General features: G+C 39.5%; 1 protein-coding gene across 1 annotated transcript; it reads left to right on the forward strand.

Annotated features, from left to right (window-relative positions):
• Window positions 1-1,114: 1,114 nt before the first annotated feature.
• Window positions 1,115-25,192, forward strand: TAF8 (TATA-box binding protein associated factor 8). The gene is made up of 8 exons (XM_044672462.1): window positions 1,115-1,159; window positions 1,995-2,151; window positions 6,492-6,590; window positions 11,350-11,412; window positions 12,882-13,006; window positions 18,317-18,464; window positions 19,855-19,997; window positions 25,038-25,192. Exons 1-8 carry the CDS (start codon window positions 1,115-1,117, stop codon window positions 25,179-25,181), a joined length of 924 nt encoding a protein of 307 aa, XP_044528397.1. The 3' UTR covers window positions 25,182-25,192.
• The last annotated feature ends 1,004 nt before the right edge of the window (window positions 25,193-26,196 follow it).

Genomic DNA, 26,196 nt, shown 5'->3' on the forward strand with positions numbered 1-26,196 from the left:
CCTCTTTGGTAAAGCAGGGACTCAGCTACCGCATAGTACTCTCACTGTTTTGTCCGGGTTGCAAGGATGGCTTGTACAAAAAAAAACAGTGGATTAAAAGATGCGAGTGACGTCTAGTTTTACTATTTAACTGTACATAACTTTAATCATGTCACTGCCCTCCTCTGAATTGCAATTTCAATTCAGAATAATAAATAAATAAATTTAAATTTATTTAATTTAATAAATAAAAAGACTACACGAAATGACCTCTATGGCCCCTTCCGGCGCTTAATACTATGAACCTAATATTCTTTGTGGTTCTTTCTAGTTCGAATATTTTGTGGTTCTGTGGATGAAAAGATTGATCCCAAACCCCAAAACATCTGCAGATTTCTTTGTGAAGGGGCGGAGCTTTTGAAATACAATCTATTGAAACCATGGTAACCTCTAGGACGCAGGGAGGAAAGTGGATTGCAAAAATGGTTTGAAAAATCAGATTGACTGCTGGTGAGGGGTGTAGTTTCAAAACAGTGAAGTGGAAAGAGCATTGGAACTTGGATCTTTGTCACTCTTGGGTACGTAACTTCTCCCTGGCCTAGGTTTCCAGTATGGTAAAAAGGGGGAGGAGCTGAACGAAAGAAGTTTTAAAAATCTAGGATTCATAAACTTGAGTGGTTTTTTTTAACTTTATAGCTGTATTCAATATAATTGGTATCCTTTGTATTCTTATGCATTTAAAAAAACCGAAAAGGGAGCCACTGGTTCCACCAGATTGCCAAAGGGGTCCATGACACACAAAAAAGAATTCCCTGTCCTCGAGTCTAATTCCTGGGATCCTGGGACTGAGGTCTCAGCTCTAAGAGGCTAAGAAGCTTGCAGGGGTTTAAATGGTGAACGAAAAATATTCTAGCACGCTTTTCCTGTAGTTATCTGAAGGTGCATTTCTCAGGTTTTCCCCCTCTTCCTCCTCCAGGCTAGCGACGTGAAGTCACGGCTCTATTCACATCCACCACAACGCCTTTGGAAACTTGGGCTCTCCCGCCTCCTCCTCCCAGCCCCGCCCCCCTCGCTTCCGCCTCGAACTACAGTTCCCAGGCTTCCTTGCGCAAACACACATTCTCAGGTATTCAAGATGGCCGACACAACTGCAACTGCCGGAGCCGGTGGCTCGGGAGCGGTAAGGACCAGAGAATCAGGAATGAGGAGCATGGGGGGTTAGCTCCTTGCCTCAGCAAAAGGAAGCAGCGCGAAGATGGGACAGGGAGGACTTCGAAATTTCCGCACTGAGCGACTCTGGGCCAGGGCAAAGGCCTCACCCTCTGGCACACCCCTCCCCCAGCCTCACCGAGCCAACTTGGCGACCGGAGTTCTCAATTGGCTAGTTCCCAGTAGAAGGCGGGGAATTCGGAGAAAGCACCTAATTGGCTCAAGCTGCCCTCCTTTCTCTCTTTATTGGTCATGTAGTTGGCCAATTGAAAAACGAGCTGGTGGGGGATTTAAAAGGACTTTCCGCGTGGTATTTGCTCTAAAAAGCTAGTTGCTACCCTGCAGTTTTTTACTACTTGATCCTATGATAGCTGAGAAGAAGAATTACTGTTGATGTTTGCTATTGACCCTACCAGTGCTTTTTTCATAATATCAGAGACCTTTTTAATGGTTGGAGGGAACATAGAGGTAATGAAATCCAACCCCTTTTATAAGTATTTCTTATCGAATGTGAAGTGGAGATTTCTCAAATTGAGGAGGCCTTATTCTGGGGTATGCTTTGAGGGAAGGAATCGTTAGACTCTAGGATTCACTTGAACACTTGATAATTATTAAACTAGTTAGCTAAAAGCACAAGTCTGAGCAGCAGAGTTGCTACATTTTAAAGGGGAGATGTACCGGGGATATATCATTCATCTCCTATCTGCCCTTGATGTCTGTTTTATATTCTTGAAGTGTGTGATTGCACCCTTAATGCCTGAACTAAAATCATGCTTCCATTTTACCTTGGTTATTGATTCATATAGAGATCAGGAAGCAAGCAGGCCTCCACCCCTGCAGACAACTACTATTTGGCACGGAGGCGGACCCTTCAGGTAGTTGTGAGCTCCTTGCTGACAGAGGCTGGGTTTGAGAGTGCTGAGAAAGCATCAGTGGAAACACTAACTGAGATGTTACAAAGCTGTGAGTATGGAAGAATACTAGCTGCCTTTTGCAAAGTCAGTTTGTTAATTTTTTTTTTTCTTAACTAATACCTTTATGAGGCTTCTTGTTGTGGAGATTGCCTTGGGTTCTCAGTGGTTATGCCAAGAGAGTATGAGCTCTGGCAGTTTCTTGAGTCACTGAAGTTTTCAAATATAAGTTGAGTAATGGACTTTGGATAAGGACCCATTTAGTTAAATTTGGATGTACTCAGCAAAAGTTTGGTCAGTAGATAATTTATTTTTTTCCTATCATAGCAGCTTATGAAGCGTGGCTACTGAGGCTTAATGAATGAATGAACAAATAGACCTTTATTTAGTACCTGCTGTGTATAGTAAGCCCTTTGTTAAGCACTAGGGATACAAATTTTAAAAATGGGGCAGTCCCTTCTCCCAAGAACTTATATTCTAATAAAGGAAAATATAATATATAAGACTATGGTGACCAGTTAAGGGAATTTAGGTCTAGGGCATTACTAGAAGGGTGAATTGATCCCTAAGGCATTTAGTTAACATTCCCTTTCCAAAAGTAGTGCTATTATTAATTATTGTTCCCAGATCAAGAAGTGGGAAAAGAGGAATATGGAGGGGAGAGTATTTGCACATTGGCAAAACAGTTGGCAAATGACTGGATAGGGCAGTTAGGTGGCTCAGCAAATTGAGAACTGGGCCTAGAGACAGGAGGTCCTGGGTTCAAATTTGGATTCAGGTACTTCCTAGCTGTGTTACCCTAGGCAAGTCACTTAACCCTAGTTGACTGCTCTTCCACCTTGGAATTAATATTTATTACTATTTATGAGGGATTGGGAAAGTTTTCTGTAGAAGATGGGATTTTAGTTGAAGCCAGAGAATCCAGCAGGTAAAGATGAGGAGGGAGAATGTTTCTGGCATGGAAGATAGTCAGAGAAAATGCCCATAGCCAAGAGATGGAGTGTCTTGTTTGAGGAACAGCCAGGAGGCTAGTATCACTGGATTGAAGAGTGCTTTTTGGGAAGGAAGGTATAAGAAGACTTCAAAATGTATGTTTGTTTGTTTTGGGGGCGTGGGATAGGTTGTGAAGGATTTTGAAGGCCAAACAAGATTTTGTGTTTGATCCTGGAAGTGAGAGGGAGCCAGTTGAATTTAGAATAGGGTTGTCACGAGGTCAGATCTTCTCTGTAGAGAAACAATTTTGGCAGTTGAATGGAGAATGCATTGAAGTGAGAAGGGGCTTATAGCAATGAAGGTATTTCAGTAGTTTAGATGTAAAGTCATGAGGGTCTTTAGCAGGGTGATAGCAATGTCAGAGGAGAGAAGAGTGCATATTAGAGACATGATTCAGAGGTGAAATTGGCAGCAACAGGTTAGACATGAGAAGTGCAAGATAATGAATAGAGTATGGCACCCAGATTTGTAGCTTGAGGAGTTCAGAGTATACACCCAGTAGTAGCAGAGCAATTTGCAAGGGACGAGGATGTAGAAGAAAAGATAAGCTCAATTTTGGCCATTTTGAGTTTAAGATCTCTACTGGACATACAGTTCAAGATGTCTGAAAGGCTGTTGGAGATGCAAGGCCAGAAGTTAGCTGAGTTTAGTGGCAGGATGGATAGATTTGAGAAATGATAATTAAATCTTGGAGAGCTGATGAGATCATCAAATGAAGTATAAAAGGAAAAAGAATAGGGCCTAGGATAGAACCCTTTGAGACATCTGCAGGTAGTGGGTATGACTTGGTTAAGGGTTTGTCAAAAAAGATAGGTAGGAGGGGCAGCTGGGTAGCTCAGTGGATTGAGAGTCAGGCCTAGAGACAGGAGGTCCTAGGTTCAAATCCGGCCTCAGACACTTCCCAGCTGTGTGACCTTGGGCAAGTCACTTGACCCCATTTCCCACCCTTACCACTCTTCCACCTAGGAGCCAATACACAGAAGTTAAGGGTTTAAAAATGTTAAAAAAAAAAAAAAAAAAAGATAGGTAGGAGAACCAGAAGAGAGTGGTACTTCAATAACCTTGAGAGAAGAGCATATCAAGGAGGAGAGGGAGAGGGTAATCAGCAATGTCAAAGGCTGCAGAGAGAGCAAGAACAATGAGGACTGAGAAAAGGCCATTGGATTTGGCAATTAGGAGGCCATTGGTAACTTTGGAGAGAGCAGTTTTGGTGGAATGATGAGGTTGGAAAGATATTGTAAGAGGTTAAGAAATCGAAAAGAAAAGTAGAGCAGGGTGGATTGTAGAATAGTTTGAATGGATGGATGCCTGTTAAGGGATATGAAGGAAGCTTAATGATGTTGAATTATGAGATATGTTGGTGGAAGGTGGACTTAAGATTATTCAGTTGAGAGCCTTATACTCTTCTGTTGCCATTGGGGTTATGTGAGAAGAAGAGAGAGTATCTCCTTAGAAAGTTTATTGTCTTGTTAGGGAAACAAAACTAAGTTACTTAAAACAATTTAGATAATTACATATTACATAATTAAGAACTAAGTTGTATGATACATTAGAAAGACAACAAAGAAAAAGTCCTTGAGATTTAAGAAGCTTATTGTGTTTTCATTTAGCTAATTCTGCCCCTACAACATAGTTCAATATCTTTAATAGTGGCATGTTACTCAGTGCTTTCTGAATTAATTGAATAAAATAATCCTGGATGAGAATTCAAATTGTAAAACTCTCTACATGTCTTGAAACTCATTGCAGGATTTAAAAATCCTCACTATTAGAAAATTCTTATGCAGCCCAGTTTGTTTTTTCAGTAATTGTGGCCACAGAATTGATCAAATCATATCTTCTAATAGGGAGGAAAAAGTGAAATTGAAGAAAAAATTGTAATAGGGTTGCACTCTGGTAAAAGGACTGTTGGAACTGAGGTTTTGCTAAATTATTTGTACCTAGCACTAGACAGCAAAGAATCAGGGTTCTCTTTATTAATGGATGCCATGTAGAAGATGAAACTGTGCTCACTGGTTGCATTTATGAGCTGTCCATTGTGGGCAGATTGCAGAGGCAGGATAAAGTGCAGAATGACGGCCTTCACCTGTTTTTTCCCTATGGTATTCCACAGTTTGATTCACATGATTATTAATTAGCCAACATTTAAAATTTGCTTACTTCATGCTAGGCACCATGTTAAGCTCTTTCAATTATTATCTCATTTGATCCTCCCAACAATCCTAGGAAGGAGGTACTATTATGATCCCCATTTTACAGATGAAAAAACTGATGTAGAGAGAGATTAAGTGACAGACCCAGGGTCTCACAGTGAATAAGTGTCTGAGGTTGTGTTGGAACTCAAATCTTGACTCCAGATTCAGCTTCTCCAGACTCCACCAAGTATTCTATTCTGTAGCCAAACAGTACTTAGCATTAATGCCTAGCACATAGTAGGCAATTAAAAAAATGTTATTTGACTGATTAAATTAATTGTTCCTTTCCCCTTTCCATCCTGCTCTAATTTTTCTGCATCTGTGCCTTCGCTCATCTTACTCCTAAGTTTGGAATCTGTTTATCTTCTCCTACAGATCTCCATCTTATCTGTCCTTCAAAATCCAGTTTGGATGCTATTTTTCTCTGTGAAACCAGCCTTGGTCTTTGCAGTTAGAAATTACTTTCATCTGTCATTTACTGTTTTGTTTTGTACTTCTGTTATGCATCTGTTGTGTTCAATTTTCCATTTTCTCTCATATGTATAGATTTCACTCCCCTAGGAAATTGTAAACTTTTCCTTATAGAAGATTCTATATGTCATTTATCTTTATGTCTTCTTAGTACATTGTATATGGACAGTATGTAATAAATGTTTATTGAATTTCTAGCTAATAGAGAAAGAACCAAGTAGGTGGTGATTTTTCAACTTCTTATAGGCCTCCTTTCTGAACTGTTTTATAGGGATTTCCCTCCAGGAACCACACTGTGAAGGTTTACCTACAAAGTGAAATCATGGACATTCCTAGCATTAAAGTGGGTCTTATGCTGTGCTATTTGCTCTATGGATTTTAAGAGAAGAAACTCCAGCCCCTGACATCAGAGTTTATGGTTTTGTTGGATAGACAGGTTCTTGGGCAGATGGAATAATTTAAATAATGATATAGGACTATGTGTAATCATTTTTCAGATGAAATTGAGGAAAAACTATTTACTTAGGATCAGTTTTTGGTAGATCTTCAACACATCCCTATATCTTCCTTTATTCTGCTCAACGAGCTTTGTGGAATCACTGGAAAGCTCTTTTCTTCTTTTTTGTAAGGATTCAACAAGAATGGTTAACAGAAGCACATTTGTCAGCCTGAGGACACTGAAATGCTCATGTCTGGTATTGGACTGTATACCTAACTTTGTTTGTTTTCCTAGACCTTTCAGAAATTGGGAGGAGTGCTAAATCCTATTGTGAGCACACAGCCAGGACACAGCCAACACTGTCAGACATTGTGGTCACACTTGTTGAGATGGGTGAGTAGAGTTTCACCTTTCATTGTACATACAGTGACTTGATATGGTAGAATTGGTGACTGAGAAAAGGGTTAATTATTTTGTGATTCCCTAGGGATAAGGGAGATGTCTTCTAAGTCTCCTTTAGGCCCTTTGAGGGTTCATAGTTAGAGGACAGTATCCGTTGTATAAATATTAAAAATGATAAAGGCTGGTATAAATATAAATATTAGCATTTTAATTAAAGCCATGTTGATAGATAAAGTTATCAGACCACGCGCTTGTAAGCATTCAAACCTGCCGCCTCCATTACTGTCTCGAGTCTGCTCACCAAGAGCCTACTGGCAAAGAGAGCACTCCCTCCTAACCCAGGAGATTTAAGCTCTTCCCTGGGTCAAGACGTAGGCCTTCCCAAGCCCAAAAACCCGGAAACGGAAACCAGTTGGACCATGTTGGATCACGGGAAATGTAGTTTTGATACATTTCCCATGTCCATAGAAATATATACACTTTTAGATGGCATTCCCAAATTTCACTTTTACAATTCCCCGTGAGGTCCGGCAAAAAAAAAAGGTTAGTCCTTTTTTCTTCGCTGGACCTGTAAAAATAAACAACTTCTAAATTTTTCAGGAATTTGGGGATAAAAGAAATAGATGAACAAATGATTAAAATTAGCCGCATTGACAAAAAACCAATTCGGGGTCAGTCTCCTTTGGTATAACAGTGTACAATTAAAACAATACATACAACTCAATTTTAACTCCCCATAGTTCAATCAACTGCACCCCAAAGTTTAAAGTTTGGTCTTCATGGTACAGTGAAGGCTTTTCAGACATCTTCATGTGTCCTCACCAAACAAGTTCATCATCTGGGATTTGGGGAGATGGCAAGATCCTTATCCTGAAATTATTCTCAAAAGAATTTAAACTTTACATTATAGATTACAAAACATACATTTTCTTCTAAGATTCATACAATTTAATTCCCCGTGAAATTACTCCTAAAAGAGTTAAATATACATATATTTTTACATTATTGGATTTTTTAAAACTTAACAGATATCCCCGTGAGGTAAATCTTGAACACACCTTTTTTTTTTTTTAAAAAAAAGGCCTCAGGTCAGCTAAGGATGGCAAAATACAAAGAATAAAATTCAAGAAAAAAGAAGAAAAATTAACTTGTGAAATGTAAAATGTAGGGAAAATAAACTTAGACCTTTGAATGAAGGTCTAATTGAAGTGAATTCAGCAGTGTGCAATTATCCATTCAGGGCCAGGACTAAAGGAAAATGTCTCTCTCTGATCTGACTTTATCATCAGCTTTTTTAGGGAAGTGAGCCAAATAATTAACCAATCTTAGGTGCTTTCTAGGAATGTAAGTCGAGGAGACCCACGTCCTCTAAAGTTTTAGAAAAGACTGGGACTCCAGGACTCAAACCCCAATTTCCAAGCCCTAAAGTATTGGCATAGAACTGCTGCAATCCAAGCAGATTTAGTCAGTCAAGTCTCTGACCATGTGCTTTCTTTAGCACTATTAACGGCTTTCATATTCCCTTCTGGAATCAGAGAGGCATTTAAATCACAGTCCTATAGGCTCAGGTATTTGCTGTAGAATCAGAAAAAGGGTAAATAATGATTATATATGTACTTCCAGTACAAGATGAGAAAAGGGGAAAATCAATTTCTCTCATTAAAAAAAAATGTTTTAAAAATCAAAAATATATATAGCTTAGAACTAGAAGGGTTATATTACCCAAAAATGAGACTTTCTGTGAGAGAAAGTGGGTTTTACAAAATAGCAGATTCAGAATGCACATTCAAATAGAGTACCATTATTTCCAATAGCACATTTTAAAACAATAAATAATGATGTTCAAAATCATATACTTGTTACAAACTGTAACCCTTGGCAAATGCTGTTATTGCTTCCATAGCAAAGAATATACAGGAGCTCCTTGACTCTCTGTATTTAAAAAAAAAATCCTGGGTAGGAAATGCTTCTACCCATTTAAGGCAATAGTATCTCTTATAATAAAATATATAAAAGCTTTATCCTTTAAGACAACAATTCTTAAGGGTTTAAAGTAAAAGTTAAAAAGATCTCTTGTAAAATTACAAGGTAATATTCAAAGCATGGAACTTTTCAAGGTTCTTTACAATTACCAAGACAGAATAAATTTTTAAAGACATGTGCTTTATAAATCCAGTAGTATCAGATCAACAAGCTGGTCAAAACCTCTTACCAGTTCTAATAGATTTTTCTCATTATTTGGGAGTTACAATAAAATCATAACAGAATTAATCTAGCAGCCACAAACTACATTAATTTAAAATGATTCAGCGCAACAGGAAAATCAACGAAATAAGCAAGATTAATTAACAAAAGTAATTAGCAAAATACATTAAGATACAGTCTCTTTAAAAGTCATTCAGTTCTGAAAGGTTTTTTTTTTTTATAATCAGTCTTTGCTCAAAGTTCTGAGCAGGTATGGGGTGAAATTTCTTCCCCTGAGTTCAGTTTTTAATCACAAGCAAGTCTGAATAGGCCATTCGGCCCCATTAAGGGTAAAAGCTAGTTGCTAGGTCCACGTGGTGTCGGGTCATTGTAGAAAATCCCACATGTAGAGCTTGTGTGGGTGGCTAAATTAGGTCTTTAGAGAAACACATGGAAGGCTAGAATGTCTCCTATAAGAAAGTAGAGAGAAAGGGGAATATACCCAAATCGTTAGTGGCAGGAACTGAAGCAGTCTCTGGAGGTCGAGATCTCGGCAAGTCAGGACTGGGTTCCTTCCTGGAAATCTCAGGAAAAGCAGCTCGGGGTTCTGGAGTGGAAGCGGCAGCACTGGCTTGCCAGTCAGGAAGACTTGCAGGCTTTCGGCACGGCAAGAATGGNGCAAGTCAGGACTGGGTTCCTTCCCGGAAATCTCAGGAAAAGCAGCTCGGGGTTCTGGAGTGGAAGCGGCAGCACTGGCGAGTCAGGATCGGAGATCACAGGGACTGGAAGGCTTGCAGGCTTTCGGCACGGCAGGAATGGAGATCAAGTCAGGAGTCAGGAGATCGGCTGCGAGACGAAACTGGCTGGGCACCGGCAGTCCATCAGTGCCAGCAAGGGCCACCAGGCCCGGGGCATTGAGCAAAATAATTCGCAGCCCAGCGGCAATTAAAACCATTGTCTCTCTTCCCCGTAAAACAGCCTCTAGGCTGGGGAAAATCAGGAGAGGACTGGGCGAGGAAAAAAATCGCTTCTGAGACTCGGGGTCCCAAAGCCACATGGCTTCCTCTTAAACTATCTAGAAAATTGAGAATTCTTAATCCAAACTTCGTAAGGTTGCCATAATTATAAATATTAAAAATGATAAAGGCTGGTATAAATATAAATATTAGTATTTTAATTAAAGCCATGTTGATAGATAAAGTTATCAGACCACGCGCTTGTAAGCATTCAAAACTGCTGCCTCCATTACTGTCTCGAGTCTGCTGGCCAAGAGCCTACTGGCAAAAAGAGCACTCCCTCCTAACCCAGGAGATTTAAGCTCTTCCCTGGGTCAAGACGTAGGCCTTCCCAAGCCCAAAAACCCGGAAATGGAAACCAGTTGGACCATGTTGGATCACGGGAAATGTAGTTTTGATATATTTCCCATGTCCATAGAAATATATACACTTTTAGATGGCATTCCCAAATTTCACTTTTACAGTTGCTTGTTCCTTAAATGGGAAGACCTGTGTTTGAGCACCATCTCTGATATGTATAAACAGTGTAACCTTGGGCAAGTCACATAACTTCTCTGGGTCTCAGCTTTCTTACCTGTAAAACAAGAGTGCCTAAACTGCCTCTGTTTCACAGCATGGCTATGAGAAATGCACCTTACTGCCAGGTCCCATTTGAAGCAGCTAGACGTAGTGTATAGAGTACCAGGCCTGGAGTCAGGAAGACTCGTTTTCCTGAGTTCAAATCTGACCTCAGATACTTACCAGTTATATAACCCTGCATAAGTCACTCAACTCTCTTAGCTTTAGTTTTCTTGTCTGTAAAACTGGAGAAGGAAATGGCAAATCACTGCAATCTCTTTGCCAAGAAAACCCCAAATGGAGTCATCAAGAATCAGGCACTACTGAACAACAACTGAACAACAACAGCAGGTCCCCAATTATTGCAAATAATGAATCCTGTGAAGTGGTTACATATATTTGAATTAGAACTATTCAAAGAATAATTATATAAAATACAGTCATTGGTTTCAGCCCAATAGAAACATTCATTGCCTCTTTGAATAATGTAGATGCTTCAAAGGATTTGTTATTTGCACTAATAATGTTTGTAAATGTGAACTACTATTATTGTCACATTGTTTTGTAGCCAACCAAATTCATCATGAACTGGTACCCTAGAACAAATTTAAGCATCTCATTGTCCCCCTTTAGACATGATTTTTACCTTTAATTTTAGAGTTTCTGCCAAGTAAGAGCAGTTTATTTGTGTTTCCACAATAAGACACTTCAGGCAGATTCTTTTTATTTTTTTTTAAACCTATTTTAATTCAATCCCAGTATCATTTCTGAGACAGAAGAGCAGTGTAGACAAGGTAATCTGGGGTTAAGTAACTTGCCTAGGGTCACACAACTAGGAAGTATTGAGGTCAGATTTGAACCCAGGACCTCCCAACTCCAGGTCTGGCATTCTATCTATTGTGATATCTAGTTGCTCCTAGGCATATTCTTCTGCATTCCCAATGATTATTTCTGGGGGTCACTACAGTGATTTCTCTTTTCCTTTTCCTTAGGTTTCAATGTGGAAACTCTTCCTGCGTATGCTAAGCGATCCCAGAGGATGGTCATCACAGCACGTAGGTGGTCTTAGATATAGGCTGGGTTGGGTTTTGGTTACTTACTGTGGGTATTTTTTTATTTTGGAGGGCTGTAGGCAAATAGGTTGTTATGTGAAAGTGTAGTTATTATCAAAGTGGAAAACTGACTTGATTTTTCCCAGGATTACTAGTTTTCGTCCTAGAAGTTCAGTAAGAACCACACACAAGTGATAAATATTATTCTTGTTGCCCAGGGAGAAGAGTATGACAGCATAACCAGCCAGAGATGGTTAGCTAGGGTTGGTAGATTGCAAAGGGAATAGATTGCATTTTATTTCATATCTCTAGACATACTATCTTTCTAAATCTTTCACTCCTCAGAAAGCATTAAAAGTTGCTATTGCCAGTCATTTCATGTAAATGAATCTAGATTTTAAAGACACAATTGGGAGCCTAGTCTGTGTCCCTATTGCCTAGGGTCCTTAGAGATAGAGAAAGCAGCAGTTTCTCTGTCTTGCCTTTTTCTCAAGAGAGTTCCTGGGGGCTGACTATGACAAGAATGGTAGGTAGGGACCCCAAACACCTCCAGCTATCAAGTGCTTGGGGGAAACCCCTCAGGGTTCTTATTCTGTCTTCTGAGTTTTAAGAATTTATCCATACAAATTCTTTTTTGACATGATACATTTTCTAACACCCTACTTGCCTACAAAGTACCTTCCCTGAAGAAGAGGTTAAATAGTTAACCAGATTTTTAGAAAACTCTAAAGACTACAAGCTGCAGAATTGGTGCTGACTTCCATTTACATAGAGCAGTAGTTCTTAATGTTTTTGGTGTTATGGGCCCCTTTGGCAGTCTGGTAAAGAATGCCTTTAAATAATCGAAGGAGGTTAGTGAAAATAAAGATGCAGGGGGCAGCTGGGTAGTTCAGTGGATTGAGAGCCAGACCTAGAGACAGGAGGTCCTAGGTTCAAATCTGGCCTCAGATACTTCCCAGCTGTGTGACCCTGGGAAAGTCACTTCACCCCCATTGCCTAGCCCTTACCATTCTTCTGCCTTAGAACCAATACATAGTATTGATTCCAAGACTGAAGGTAAAGTTCTAAAAAAAAAAAAAAAAGAAAAAAAGAAAAGAAAGATATAATTTTGTTTCCCATTTGAGTTCACAAACCCCCTGAAATCTGTTCCTAGGCTTCTTGGAGGTCTGTGGACCCTAGGTAAAGAATCTCTGGCATAGAGAGAATTTCTATATAGTTACTTTCTTATACTTAACTAGTCATTTTAAAGCTTTTATCACAAAATTTAAAAAGAAAAGTGTTAAAAATAAATCACAAATATCAGTTTTTCGGGTGAACAGAAGTTGTTTAGAAAATTCACAACTATGGCCCTGGCAATTGTTTTAATGGCAAGAGGCATTGTTCAGTGGTTTTGTCCTAAGAAGGTAGAACTGGGGCAATTGGGGCTCAAAGGAAGGTGAAGCCAGTGAACGAGTGTGTTAACTCTCTTGCAGCTCCAGTCACCAATCAACCTGTGACTCCCAAAGCCCTGACTGCTGGACAGAACAAGTCTCACCCACCTCATATCCCTAGCCACTTTCCTGAATTCCCTGATCCTCATACCTACATTAAAACACCGGTGAGTGAGTTGGCCTTAAGTGACATTGTCTTAAGCAGTAGACCCATTTCTGATCACTTGTAATCCCCAATTTATGAACAGATTATCTTCCAAAGGTTGGTTTATAAATAGGTATTTGGAACTCAGAATGCATATTCTCATAAAATAGTATTTTAAATGAAGATTAAATTACAAATCTAGTCCACAAATGTCCATTGAAAATCCAATATACCTGAAAAATTATGACAGGAGACCTGACTCCTCTGATCTTCTAATTGGTAGGGAACAGAAGAGAGTTTGAGTGGATAGGGCAGGGGAATTAAGAGTCCATTGTTCCTAACATTTCAACAAAGATAAATATCTATGTGTGTTTTTTATTTATAAATACATACTTATGTATGTATATGCCTATACACATAAAACAACAAAAAAAACAAAAAACAGGTTTTGCCTCCACTGAGGCATATACATTTGATGGGCATCTTCTGTATGTGTCTTCACCATTCACATTCAGGTTCGTCCTAATCAGAGAATTCATTTCTGTCCTTTTGGGGAAATTTATTTTCCATTGGAATATATCTTAGGAAAGCTAAGCCCTCAGAGGAATGTTTCTCTCTGGAGATATTTCACCATGACATTTTACATAATAACGATGGAACTAGTATGCATCAGATATTTTGATCAAAGAAAACATTTTTGAGTATGCCCTCCTATAATGTGTATTTATCAATTCTGTACATATGGCATAGTGGGTGGTACTTCAGAAAGCTCTTGGTTCTATTAACAACCTCTCTCCTTCTGGAAGGGAGTAGAGCTGAATCTTCTCCAGGTTTCATTTTATCTATAATCTGTCCTTCTTCCTTTCTCATTGGAGACTGGAGATATAAGTAATTACTCTATTAAGCAGCTAGTTTATGGTTTGCCTGGGGCAATATAATGTCTTTCAGGTCGACGAGGTCACTTTCTTTTTTTATGGAGTTTTTATTAGACAGAAAGTTGCTAGTACAATCAGTAGTTCAGAGCTCCCAGTTAGGAAGATCATATATATTATACAACGTAGAGAAAAATAGAAATTTTATTAAGCTGAGATGAAATGGTATTTGATCCTATAGTTAATAGGTAAGTACTGGACCTTATCAAAGAGGTGATTAGACAACTTGCACTTCAGGAAAATTTTGTGGAGGATGAATTGGAGAGAGAAATATTGTAGGCAGGGAGCTCAATTACAAAGCTGTTTAGGAGAGAGGTGATATGGACCTGAACAAGGGAGGTGGCTCTGAGTAGAGAGAGAAGGGTCAGATCCAGAAGATAGTGTGAGGGAAGAAATGACAAGATTTGACACCTGTGATTGGTTATGTAAGGTGAAGGGAAATGAGTTTATGATAAAGAGGTGGCAAATCTGGTTACTGGAAGGATAGCAAGTGGTGTCCTCAACAGTAATAGAGAAGTATGGAAGAGGACCGGGTCTGTTCTGGAGGAATTTTGCCACTTTATTCTACGTGTAGTATAGATGTGGCGATAGTAGCTCCAAAGATAGAAGAATAGTAGCTGCTGAGACAGCTAGAAATCATAAGAGACAAAACCCAAGAATGAAGCCAGGGTAGAATCCATAGTCTGAAATGGTTGTATATAAATGTCCAAAAGAAACAAAAGGGAGGGTGAGAGTTGATAGCTTTGTATATGAAGAAAGTATACTTGAGTGGAATTCTGAGAACCTGATAGAGAATATTTGGATACAGGTCAGAGGAGGGGAAAATATAATTAATTGTGTCACTGGAGTTTACTACAGACTACCTGGACAGAAAGAAGAAATAGTTGAGTTTGGGTACAATCACAAGTCTGGCACAGAGCAGTAGTATATAGTAGTGATGGCAGAAATCAGTTATGAGGAAAGAGAGGGAGAGAGAATATTTATTTAGTACCTACTGTATATTGGGCACTGTGCTATGCACTTTTCATATCTTATCCTCAGCCAAAGCAAAGGACCTGATAATTTCTAAACTTACCTTAGTGATAATTTATCCTTCAAAAGGTGGAGGAATCAGTAGGGGGACATTCTGTTCTTGATCTAATTTTTACTTAACAGAGAAGAACTGATTACTAGAAAGGAAGGATAGGAACCCTAAAGGAAAGTGATCTCTTTGTCCTAGAGTTTGTGTTAGAGATGGAATCTCAGCATAGTCTGACATGTTCCCTAGATTTGGGGAAAGCAGACTTCATTAAGCTTAGAAGAAAGTTTGTCAGGATTCCTACAGACTAAAATATTCCAGGAAAAGTTAGTTTCGAAAAGATTGTACACAGTAACATTCCACAGTAACAGGAATAATCAAATGTGATAGATTTTGCTACTAACAGCAATACAGTGATCTAGAAGAACAATTGTGTTTATGTTTTAGATTATTCACTGACAAAAATGAATAATATGGAAATGTTTTGCATGATAATATATGTATAGATTTGAATTGCTTGCCAGCTCCAGGACTGGGGAGGGAAGAAGACAATTTGGATCATATAACTTAAGATAATTTATGTGGAAATTTGTTGTTTAAAAAAATAAAGCTATTAATAAAGAAAAAAGTCACAGAACAGAAAAAAAAAAACAAAGGTGGGAGATACACAAAAATGAAATTCTGAAGACACAAAGGGAAACAAATCCAGTGAGGAAGATAAATAGGATTTCTCTAGAACCTGAAATGGACACACAAGGCCAAGTAACAAATGAATATAAGGATCCTGTCCAGTTCTGTAAAATTAATGTTGGGAATGCCAAATTCAAAGTCTGCTAACCCTGGCAAGGGAGGCCCCAGACAACAAAAAGGGTTTTTTTTTTGATTATTGGGAGATAAATGGGGTCAAAGAAGGGCCAGGACCTGAGCTTGGTGAGAATAAAAAGGAAGATAGAGCTGTTGAATTTTTACTTTGTTTCTGTTTCCTTTGCAAAGGAGACTAAACTTTACACTGGAAAGGAAAGAACTCAAATGGCTCATAGGGAGTGCAAATGCAGGATATGTTAGGAAATAGTGAGAGAGCATTTATAGTTGCCCTTGATGGATTTATTACAGCCTCACTCCTGAGAGAACTGGTTGATTGTTGTGATTACTGAAACATTGTCATTGACACTTGAAAGAATATGGAAAATGGGAGGACTGAAAAATAGCAAAAGGGTAAATATTTTTCTGATTTTCACAAAAGTAAAGAGAACAGTCTGCAAACTCAAGACCGGTGAGCTTGACTTTGATTCCTGGGAAAACTAGAAAGAATCATAATAAACATGATCAGTGACTATTTAGAAAGTTGAAGTAGTATTACAAAGAGGCCAGCATGGCTTTATCAAGAACATAAAATGCCAACCCTACTCCATTAAAAAAAAAAATAAACCAGTTGGTTAATGTTTTGGTTATAGTTTACCTAGCTTTTTTTCTTTTTTAACCATTGCCTTAGAATTTTACTAGAATTAATATTGTGTATTAGTTCCAAGCCAAGAGAGTGGTAAGAGGTAGGCAATGGGGGTTAAGTTTCTTACCCAGGGTCACACAGCTAAGAAGTGTCTGAGGCCAGATTGGAACCCAGGGCCTCCCATCTCCAGGCCTGGCTCTCTTTCGGCTAAGTCACCCAGCTGCCATCAGTTCACCTTACTTTTTTTTTTTTTTTTTTTTTTTAAGCCCTTACCTTCCGTCTTGAAGTCAATACTGTGTATTGGCTCCAAGGCAGAAGAGTGGTAAGGGCTAGGCAATGGGGGCGAAGTGACTTGCCCAGGGTCACACAGCTGAGAAGTGTCTGAGGCCAAATTTGAACCTAGGACCTCCCGTCTCTAGGCCTGACTCTCAATCCACTGAGCTACCCAACTGCCCCCTATTCACCTTACGTTTTGCAAAGTTTTTGATAAAACATCTCATGCTATTCTTGTGAAAAAGGAGATGTTGTTTCAGCAATAATTTAGTCAGATGGAGTCATCACTGGTTGGGAGGCAGGACTCAGAAAAGTTCTCTGTCAACATGGCAGGAGGTCTCCAGTGGAGGGCCCCAGAGATTTATACTTGATTCTGTTGATTAACACTTTTTATCAATGACTTAGAGAAATTCATTGGATAAGTGACTTGGATAAACTAAAAAAATTCCTTTGGATAAAGGGATATGTTCATCAGATGTGTAGATGACAAGAAGCAAACCAATGGATGACAGAATTAGCATTCAAAAGGATTTTGACCTCCTGGAACCTTGAGCTAAATCTAATTAAAGATGAAATTCAGTAGAAATCAATGTAAAATGTTCCACTTAGATAGAAAAAAATCAACTCCACAAATATAAGATGGGGGAAAGTGTGGAAAGATGTCAGTTCTGAGAAATATCTGTGGGTTTAGTAGACGCAAGTTCAAAATGACAGCAATGTAATGTGGCGGCCACAAAAGCTCATGCAAGCTCAGCCTGCATTAGAAGGGATATAACTTCCACACCATATAGAGGTGATCATCTCACTGTACTCTCTCTTTGCCAGACCTCCCCTAGAGGATCGTGTTCATTCCTGGGCACTCAGGTTTAAGAGATAAAACCTCTCTGTTCTATCAGAGATTCTTGTGGGGGAGATGACTGCTGAGGTCCCTTCCAGTTCTCAGAGTCTCTGATTCTGGTTCTGTTTACCAGAACCATAAGCAAAGTTATGCGACTAACTGATCCTGAACAGAGGTTAGGGCTCTTATTTCCTGTCCACTACCATAGCTGTAGGTGTTCTGGAGGGCAAAAGATGTGTATGCTGGGGATTCACTACTTGCACAGCTGCTGCCTTGAGTCCCTAAGTACTCCTTTTTTTTAACCCTTAGGCAATTGGGGTTAAGTGACTTGTTCAGGGTCACACTGCTAGAAACCACTGCCAGATTTGAAACAACTTTCTTTAAGTCTAGCTCTCAATCCACTGAGCCACCTAGCTGCCCCCTGATTTGTTTTTTTATAGATGCCCTGAAGGGTTTAAGTCTGACTCTGAAGAGAGGAGATTTAGGAGCTTGCATAGTAGGGGAATGTTAGGGATAAAAGTAGGGATGTTTGTTTAAGGTTCAAATTCTCTTATTGTCTGTCACTGGTAGAGCAGGATTCAACCTATCTTCCTACCTTTAATTGCCCCCTTGGGTCATGCCATAGCTTCTATTTTGTTGTCATTTTTTCAACTTAATAAAAGTTTTCTTTTTAATTTGTTAGAAATCTGTTTTCTTTCCCTCCCATTTCCTTTCACCCCACTGGGAAAACCAAAAAGAAATATAAAGCCCTTGTAACAAGTAGGCATAGTTAAGCAAAACAAGTTTAGCAGACGCTCTAACTTCCTTTCATCTTCTTCCTTCAGACATATCGTGAGCTCGTGTCAGACTACCAGGTCCTTCGGGAAAAAGCTGCATCACAGAGGCGTGATGTGGAACGGGCACTTACCCGTTTTATGGCCAAGACAGGCGAGACACAGAGTCTTTTCAAGGATGATGTCAGCACATTTCCATGTGAGAATCACTCCCCTGAATGGACCTGTGGTATTTTGCCATTTGGGAATGGACTGGGGAGCTGAGGATGTCATTTTTCCTCCCTCTGAGCAGAAGGAAGTAAATGATCTTTTCCCTTTTTCCCTTGATTTTGCCAAAAAAATAATCTTATTTTATTTTTTACCTCAAAATATTCTGAAGCCTCTGGACTTTTCTTTCCCAGATCTTCACATAACCCTTAGCAGAACTGAGAATGTGTTGTATATGGTTCACTTCTTGGTAGGGTTAGGGCAGGAAGAGAGCTGTGGTGACACCATTCCTGGACCTTGGGAATTATAGGAAGCTTAGCGTTATTATGGAGGTGTCCCAATAATGGGGGGATGATGAGAGAGAGAGAGAGAGAGAGAGAGAGAGAGAGAGAGAGAGAGAACAAGAACAAGAACAAGAACAAGAACAAGAACTGAATAGAGAGTTAAGAGACCTGTTTTTATTCTCTATGACCTTGGGCAGACTTTCCCTCTTTGGGCCTTAATTTTCTTACTTGTACAGATGAGGAGGTAGGAAGAGATGATTTTGGAGGTCTCTTTGATATCTGGCATTTTGTAATTTTGTTTATTTTAATAATAACTGCTAGCATTTATATATTGCTTTAAGGTTTTACAAAGTGCCTTAAATGTATTAATTCATTTGATCCTCACAACCACCATGGGAAGTATTATTCTCCACATTTTATAGATAAGAATACTGAGGCAGGCAGAAGTTAAGTAACTTGCTCGGTGTCACACAACTAAGGAAAGTCCAAGACTGAATTTGAACCCAATGCTTCCTTGATTCTAAGTCCTACGTTCTATCCAATACCACCTTAAATGTGTGTGCATATATACTTAAACGTGTGTGTATGTGTGTGTATTTTTCCAAAACCTTCACCTTCCAACTAGAATCAATATTGTGCATTGGTTTCAAGGCAGAGAAGTGGTAAGGGCTAGGCAATGGGGTTCAGTGACTTGCCCAGGATCACATAGCTAGGATATGTCTGAGGCCAGATTTCAACCCAAGACCTCTTGTCTCTAGGCCTGGCTCTCACTGAGTGTCCCCAAGTATATAGCTGTCCCCAAGTATATAGATTTAAAAAAAGTTTTTTCCCCTTTAATAATTCTTCATACTTATTTGATGCTTGAAAGTACTCAAATCCATTTTCTTATAAATTTCTGTAGACCTGGGTAGCAACAGAGCTAAGTATCAGGCAATGGAGGGAGGTTTCTCTATTCCAGACTTGTGACTGTTATCAATTGGCAGAGTGCTAGCAGTTCCTAGTGAGCTTATCTAGAAAATAACAAATTCATTCTCATGTCAGTTCTGTGCTAACATCAAAGATTACAAAAAAAATGACCTCTTTCATTCCTTTCTCTAGTGATTGCTGCCCGACCGTTTACCATTCCCTACCTGACAGCCCTTCTTCCATCTGAATTGGAGATGCAGCAGATGGAAGAGACTGATTCTTCTGAGCAAGATGAACAGACAGACACAGAGAACCTTCCTCTCCACATCAGTACAGTACGTTGTCTTCTCTGCCTGCCCGGGCTTCCCATTCTGCATCTTCCCAATGTAGTCTGTAGCAGTAGCTCCTCTTGGCTAGTGATCTGAGGGGGATTGCCTGAAGTGAACATTACCTTCCCGAGGCCTCTGATTTGACTTTAGCCTCTGTGATTCTTCTGTTTTATTTCTTCTCCCTATTTTGCCCAGGCTGGAAGCTCAGTGTCCACTTGCAATTCCAATCCCACTCCTGCATTGAGCTGGCTCACCTTCCCTTAGGCACCTTCTCTCCCCTCTGGGTCTTTCTGTGGTGTTAAATTTAGTTTGGACCCTGATTAGCCTTAGTTTAATTGTAGCTCATTCTCAGCCTTCTGCTCTGCAGCAGGCATCATAGGCAGGTATGTGCCACCAAGCCCAGCCTATACCGATTTTCTGACAGCCAACTTCCTTCAAATCCTACATGGGATAAAGAATCACTCTAGTGATCCTGTTGGATGGGGTGGCAGGGAAGAAGTATCTGTCTTATTTGAAGTAAGAGTTGAAGATACCCTCTGGCACAGGAGGCTTAGGAGAACTCCCTTAGGAAGGAAAAGAGTGCATGTGATACAACTGGTGAAATGATGCTGGTCTTTGATGCCTTTAAGGTGGTGTAGAATAGGAGACTGAGCACCATATTTAGAATTGGAGAACCTGAGGCTCAATTTTGGCTCTATTTCCTATTACCTTTAGCCAAGTCATTTTTCCTTTTTGAGCCTCATCTGTAAAAATGTGGTACCTTGACTAAATCAAAGTTTCTTAACCTTTTTTTGTGTGTCAAGGATCCCTTCACAGAATAGGTTTTTTTTTTATAAATAAGTATATAGGATCACATTATATTGAAATACATTTCTCAAAGTATTAAAAAAAAAAAGTTAATGGACCCCAGACTGGATGACCACTTGATCAAAATTTCCCTCTGCTTTTCCATGTATTTAAGGCTGTGGAAATGATGCCACTGAGAATGCACAGGACCATACCAATGCCATTCCACATTCTTCACAAAAACCCTTTTTATCTGACACATTTCTTTTTCAGCTCAATTCCTTTCAGAATAATAAGTTGGGAGCTAATGGCTTAAATCAAATGATTATCCTTAACTTCTATATATTTTAGATACAATAAAATCTCCTTATTTTGGATTATACTAACTTGGAATTTGTGATAATCAAGGGAGTGAGTGACTCTGATTTGTTTCTGTATAATTTGAGACCATGTTTTCTTAGCAAATTAATTATGGGACCAAAGAGATTACAAGGAATGCTTAGAAGAAAAAACTCTGGTATTTTAGGGGCATCATCTATATACAAATAATTGATATTTTAAATCATTCTCATTTGTTAAATCAAGATCCTATAGTAGGCAACATAATATTAACTTAATTTCAGTTATTATGTATACTAAAAGTAGTAACCTATTTCTTCAAAGACAATCTATGTTTCAGGCTTGGACAGCTACCCTTCATGCCACATAATTAGTCCACAAGAGTGACATTTTATTGTCTATGTTAAAAATGTACCAGTTTGCAAAGTTTTTCCAGCCTCATCTTCTCATAAAGAACAAAATAAGTTGGTGTCTTTACGATTGAAGTTGGAATTTATGACTCAGGTGGCTCCTTGGCAGATTGCCTCTCTCTCTTCAGTTGTCAGTGTTGTTCAGTCCCACACTTCATTTCCCTCATCGCTTCCCCCTGAGGCTTTGCTACCTACCTTCCTTCTTCTCAGAGAGAAGACACTGTACATAGGAATAGATGGGATCGATAGGGAAAACAATGGCCTTACCTAATGGAAGAGAACTGAGAAGTAGAATTTCCAGGAGAACCACATGAGAGAGTTAAAAAAGAGACTGTCTTCCCATCACTCTTCACCCTCCTCCTTTTCTTTTCCTTGGCTCCTTGACACACAGTGACTGCACGGCAATGATTCCAACCTTGGCTCTGTGAAATCTCAGTGTCTCTAATTATCTCAAGGGAGATCATGTGACATCTGTAGATTTATTTCCAAATGAAATAAAATGTTAGCTTGTAATTTTCAAAATAATTGTATGTGTCCCTCATGGCTTTATCCTGAGCTCTGTCCCTCTCCTCCCACCCCTTCCCCACCCCACATTTGCGTATACCAAAGGCCCATGGTTCCTAAAATGGCTTTGGTCTCTTTCAATCACCAAAATAGGATCTGAGCCTCAGATTGGTGTCTTATAACTGGTCTGGGACCCCAACACATCCCCTGGGACTTGCTGTCCACTATTCTCGTGGCCACCCTAGAGAAGTTTCCCAGGAGGTTTGTTTGCCCCAACCCAGGCCAACTTTGGATATGCAGGTGTGGAGCTGTTTGTTCCTCTTGCTCCACTTGGCTTTTCATCCATCTGTATCTTCTGCTATTGTGCTTATCTGTTGTGACAGCAAACTACCTGAGTAGCCAAGTATAAATCTTTTGCCTTGAAGCAAAAGAACAAGGAGTTATGCCCTGTCCCCTTGGACTTCATCTTCCCAGTGGTGATTTATAGTGTGTTATTCAGAAAAAATTATTTTTTATAATAAACATCATCAACAACAGTATCCTGAAAACAAATAAGAGTACTGTTTATTTTTTTTTTAAGTGTATTGAATTTAACAAGGTGGTAGTAACAACATTGCTCTGCTGGTTTATCTTTCTTCTAAACTTTTTGTCTTCTCTATTTTTTTTTTTTAAACCCTTACCTTCCATCTTAGAAGCAGAAAAGAGGTAAGGGCTAGGCAATGGAGGTTAAGTGATTTGTCCACGGTCACACAGTTAGGAAGTATCTGAGGTCAGATTTGAAGCGAAGACCTCCCATCTCTAGCTCTCAGTCTCCTAAGCTACCTAGTTGTGCTACCACCCCCTCCCCAGGGGTATTTTTAATGTTTTTTTCTGATGATATTTTAAAAAATCTTTTTTGTTTGAGTATCTCACTACCCACCTCCTCACTCTGCTCTTCACCAACTCCCTGAACAGAAACCCTCCTTGGCTACAAATAAATACAGCTAAAATGAACAAATCAACATATTGTCTAGAACTAAAAACAAATCTTTTATTCTGTACTTCTAATTCTTCTCTGTCAAGAAACCCTTGAAGACATGCTTCATCCTCAGTCTTCTGAAGAAGTGCCTAGACAGTGCTGATTAGAGTTCTGAAGTTTTTAAAAAATTGTTTTCTTTGCATTGTTTTGGAGTATGTTAATTATTATTCCAGGTTCCCCTCATTTCACTCAATCAGTTCATATGAATCTTCTCAAGTATCTCCAAATTCTCCATACTTGTCATTTATTGTGGTGTAATAATCCTTGATTGCATTCATTTGTCATAATTTGTTGTCATCCCCAGTTGATGGGAACCCACTTTGTGTCCAGTCCTTTCCACTGACAGAAAGTGCTGCTACAAATACTGTTTGCATACATATAAGTTCAGGTCCTTTCCCTTTGTCTCTGACCTCTTTGGGGTAGCTTTCTAGGTTAGGTTGAAGTGATTTTTTGGATGTAGTTCCAAATTGTTTTCCAGAATGGTTGGGCCAGTTCACAACCTTTTGCGTGATATGACACTTGTGAATGACTAGGGGCCCTAGATGGGCCTTCCATGCAAGATCGCAGTCCATTTGGGGGTGAATTTTGAAGTCTGTAAAGGGTATCATTGAGATGTAATATCTAGGGGAAATGAGAAGTCATTGTGGGCAGTGTGCTATACTTCTCGCTCACTCTGTTTTCTCCTCTTCCCTTTCTTATCCCTTTCTTTTTTTTCTTTTCCCTGCCTATGTCTTAGCCCTGCTAGTTACATCCAGTAATGTTGGTGTCATTGGTTATAGTATATTAGGGCTATAGGATTGTTTAAGGCTTTTGATTGTATTTTGCAAATCTGAGGTGTCTGAGGAATTTTACCAGATCTTAGAGGATGCCAGTTTTAATTTAGGTGTTGCTTGTGGCTTCAACAATGTTCAGCAGATGTTTAGTGTATAGCATGTATAAGGCATTGAGGGAAACAAAGAGAAATAAGATATGGTTTCTTGTAGTCTACAGGAGCAAGAAAATGTTTATACACAGCAATTTAGAACATGCTAAGAGTACGAGACAGTACTGTGAGTTTTTAGGAAGGAAGATTTGGGGAACCAGGGAAGTCTTCAGTGAGAAGGTGACATTTGATCTGGGTAGGATTTCTCCAGGAAAAGAAGGAAGGAAGGAGGCCCTTCCAGCTTGAGCAGAAACACAAGAAGCATGAAGTGTGTTTAGAAGATGGTGAGTGCAGATCCTGGGGACAGGAATTAAAGTGGCATAAACTTTAAAAGGTTGGTTAGAGCCACATTATGACCTCAAGTGCCAGATAAGGAATTTGAACTTTATTTGGTAGGCAGGAGGAAATGGTGAAAGATCTTTTGAGCAGTGGAATAGCATCATCAGAGTTGGGATTAATCTGGCAGAAATATGTAGGTGGATTTAATGTGTGAGAGACCTGTAATGTGATGTAATGTAGTTAAGGTGAGAGGTCATGAGCATTTGAAGTGAGAGTTGGTAACAGTGGTTAGGGGTGGATGGATGGATGTGAGAGATTTTTCACAGATAGAGTTGGACTTGAAACCCATACCTTCTGTCTTAGAATCAATCCTGGGTATTGGTTCTAAGGCAGAAGAATGCTAAGGGCTAGGCAATGGGGGTTAAGTGACTTGCCCAGGGTCACACAGCTAGGAAGTGTCTGAGGTCAGATTTGAACCCTGGACCTCCTGTCTCTGGGCCTGGCTCTCAATCCACTGAGCCATGTAGCTGCCCCCCAGTGCTACTTTTATTCATCATTCAAGCAGCTGTTTGCCTCTAATCTCCCTAACCAAGTAGATTGAAACCTTTTCATCTAAGAGAGAAGTAATAGTATGGGAATGGTGGGAAAACCGGACTCTGATCCCTATATCATGAAAGTGATGATAATTCTACAAAATGTGGGGATTTTATTTTCAGAGAATTTTTATTCTCTTTTTCTGGCTAAGACTGCCTTCCGTGCTAATAATGGTAGTGTTCTTTCTTTTACAGGATGAATCGGGTGCTGAGAAAGAGAATGCTTCAGTTCTACAGCAGAATACTTCCTTATCAGGAAGCCGGACTGGGGAAGAAAATCTTATTGATAATCCTTATCTCCGGCCTGTAAAGAAACCCAAGATCCGTAGGAAGAAGTGAATTAGAGGAGAATGAAGGCATTTCCTTCTGAGTTTGTCTTTTCTACTTCTTGATAGGAGGGAAGAAATGAATTATCCACCATTAGGCTTAAGCCTAGAAAGAGTCTCTATGAGCTTAGCAGACATCTTGATTATTTCATTCTTTCTTACCCACTCTCATCTTGAGGTGTCTTAGAATGAAACTATTTCAACTTTTTGAGATTGGGTGATATTAATGCAGCTATGGGATTAAGCCCTTCCTCCAGTAGAATTATTTTCTAGTATGCAGTTGGCCAGAGGTCTCTCATGGCTCTTTGTACCATCAAGGACTTCTCTTCCAGACCCTATTCTGGGATGAGAGAAGAAAAATCTGAATTGCAAAGGGATGCTACTCACCCATTTCCTTTCCTGTTTAAAGATAAAAAAGAAGTCTAGGTGGCCAAACTGGGATCTGATATTGTGTTGGGTGTTTGTAGAGAAGAGTATATAATATTGTACTCAATTTATATTGTGGGATACAGGGAGATTTAGTGATTTCATTTCCTGTCATGGGTTTTTATTCCTGTTAAAACCTGGAAGAAGATAGGGGGTGGGGAGAGAGGTGAGAAGAAGATTCATTTCTTTTCACTCTGTTTAGGACCAGGGGTTCCATTGGTCCAATTCGAATTTCTAGGCAGTACATTCCAGATGACTCTCACTGACTTTCCAGCAGTTCTGACACTGGCCCCCAGGAAAGAACCTCTTCTTGTGACCTACAAAGCTCTGAGAGCATGCCCTGGCTGAAGAGGAAGCTCAGTGACTACTTGTTTGTTGAATTACTTTTCAGCTTAAAGCCAGGCATATTCAGTGAGCCTTCATTCCTTTTTCCATAAGAGAAGGTAAAGCTTTGTTCCCTTCCCCTGGGATCTCTAACCCCTGAATAGGAGGTAAATACTTAACGGTTACTGAGCTTCTGAGGAAGCTGTGATTAGACTGTTCCAGGCTCTTCCTTTTCTGTTGACCAGAGAACAGGTTCTTAAAAGAAAATTCTGTTTAAG

This window comes from Gracilinanus agilis, chromosome 4, assembly GCF_016433145.1.
Source record: "Gracilinanus agilis isolate LMUSP501 chromosome 4, AgileGrace, whole genome shotgun sequence".
NCBI lineage: Eukaryota > Metazoa > Chordata > Mammalia > Didelphimorphia > Didelphidae > Gracilinanus > Gracilinanus agilis.

Excerpts from the sequence above, each read along its gene's own strand:
- TAF8 (XM_044672462.1), top strand. The coding sequence starts at position 1,115 with ATGGCCGACACAACTGCAACTGCCGGAGCCGGTGGCTCGGGAGCG. Across the intron at positions 18,465-19,854 it reads TGATGTCAGCACATTTCCAT|TGATTGCTGCCCGACCGTTT; the intron begins GTGAGAATCACT and ends TCCTTTCTCTAG. Across the intron at positions 19,998-25,037 it reads TTCCTCTCCACATCAGTACA|GATGAATCGGGTGCTGAGAA; the intron begins GTACGTTGTCTT and ends TTTCTTTTACAG.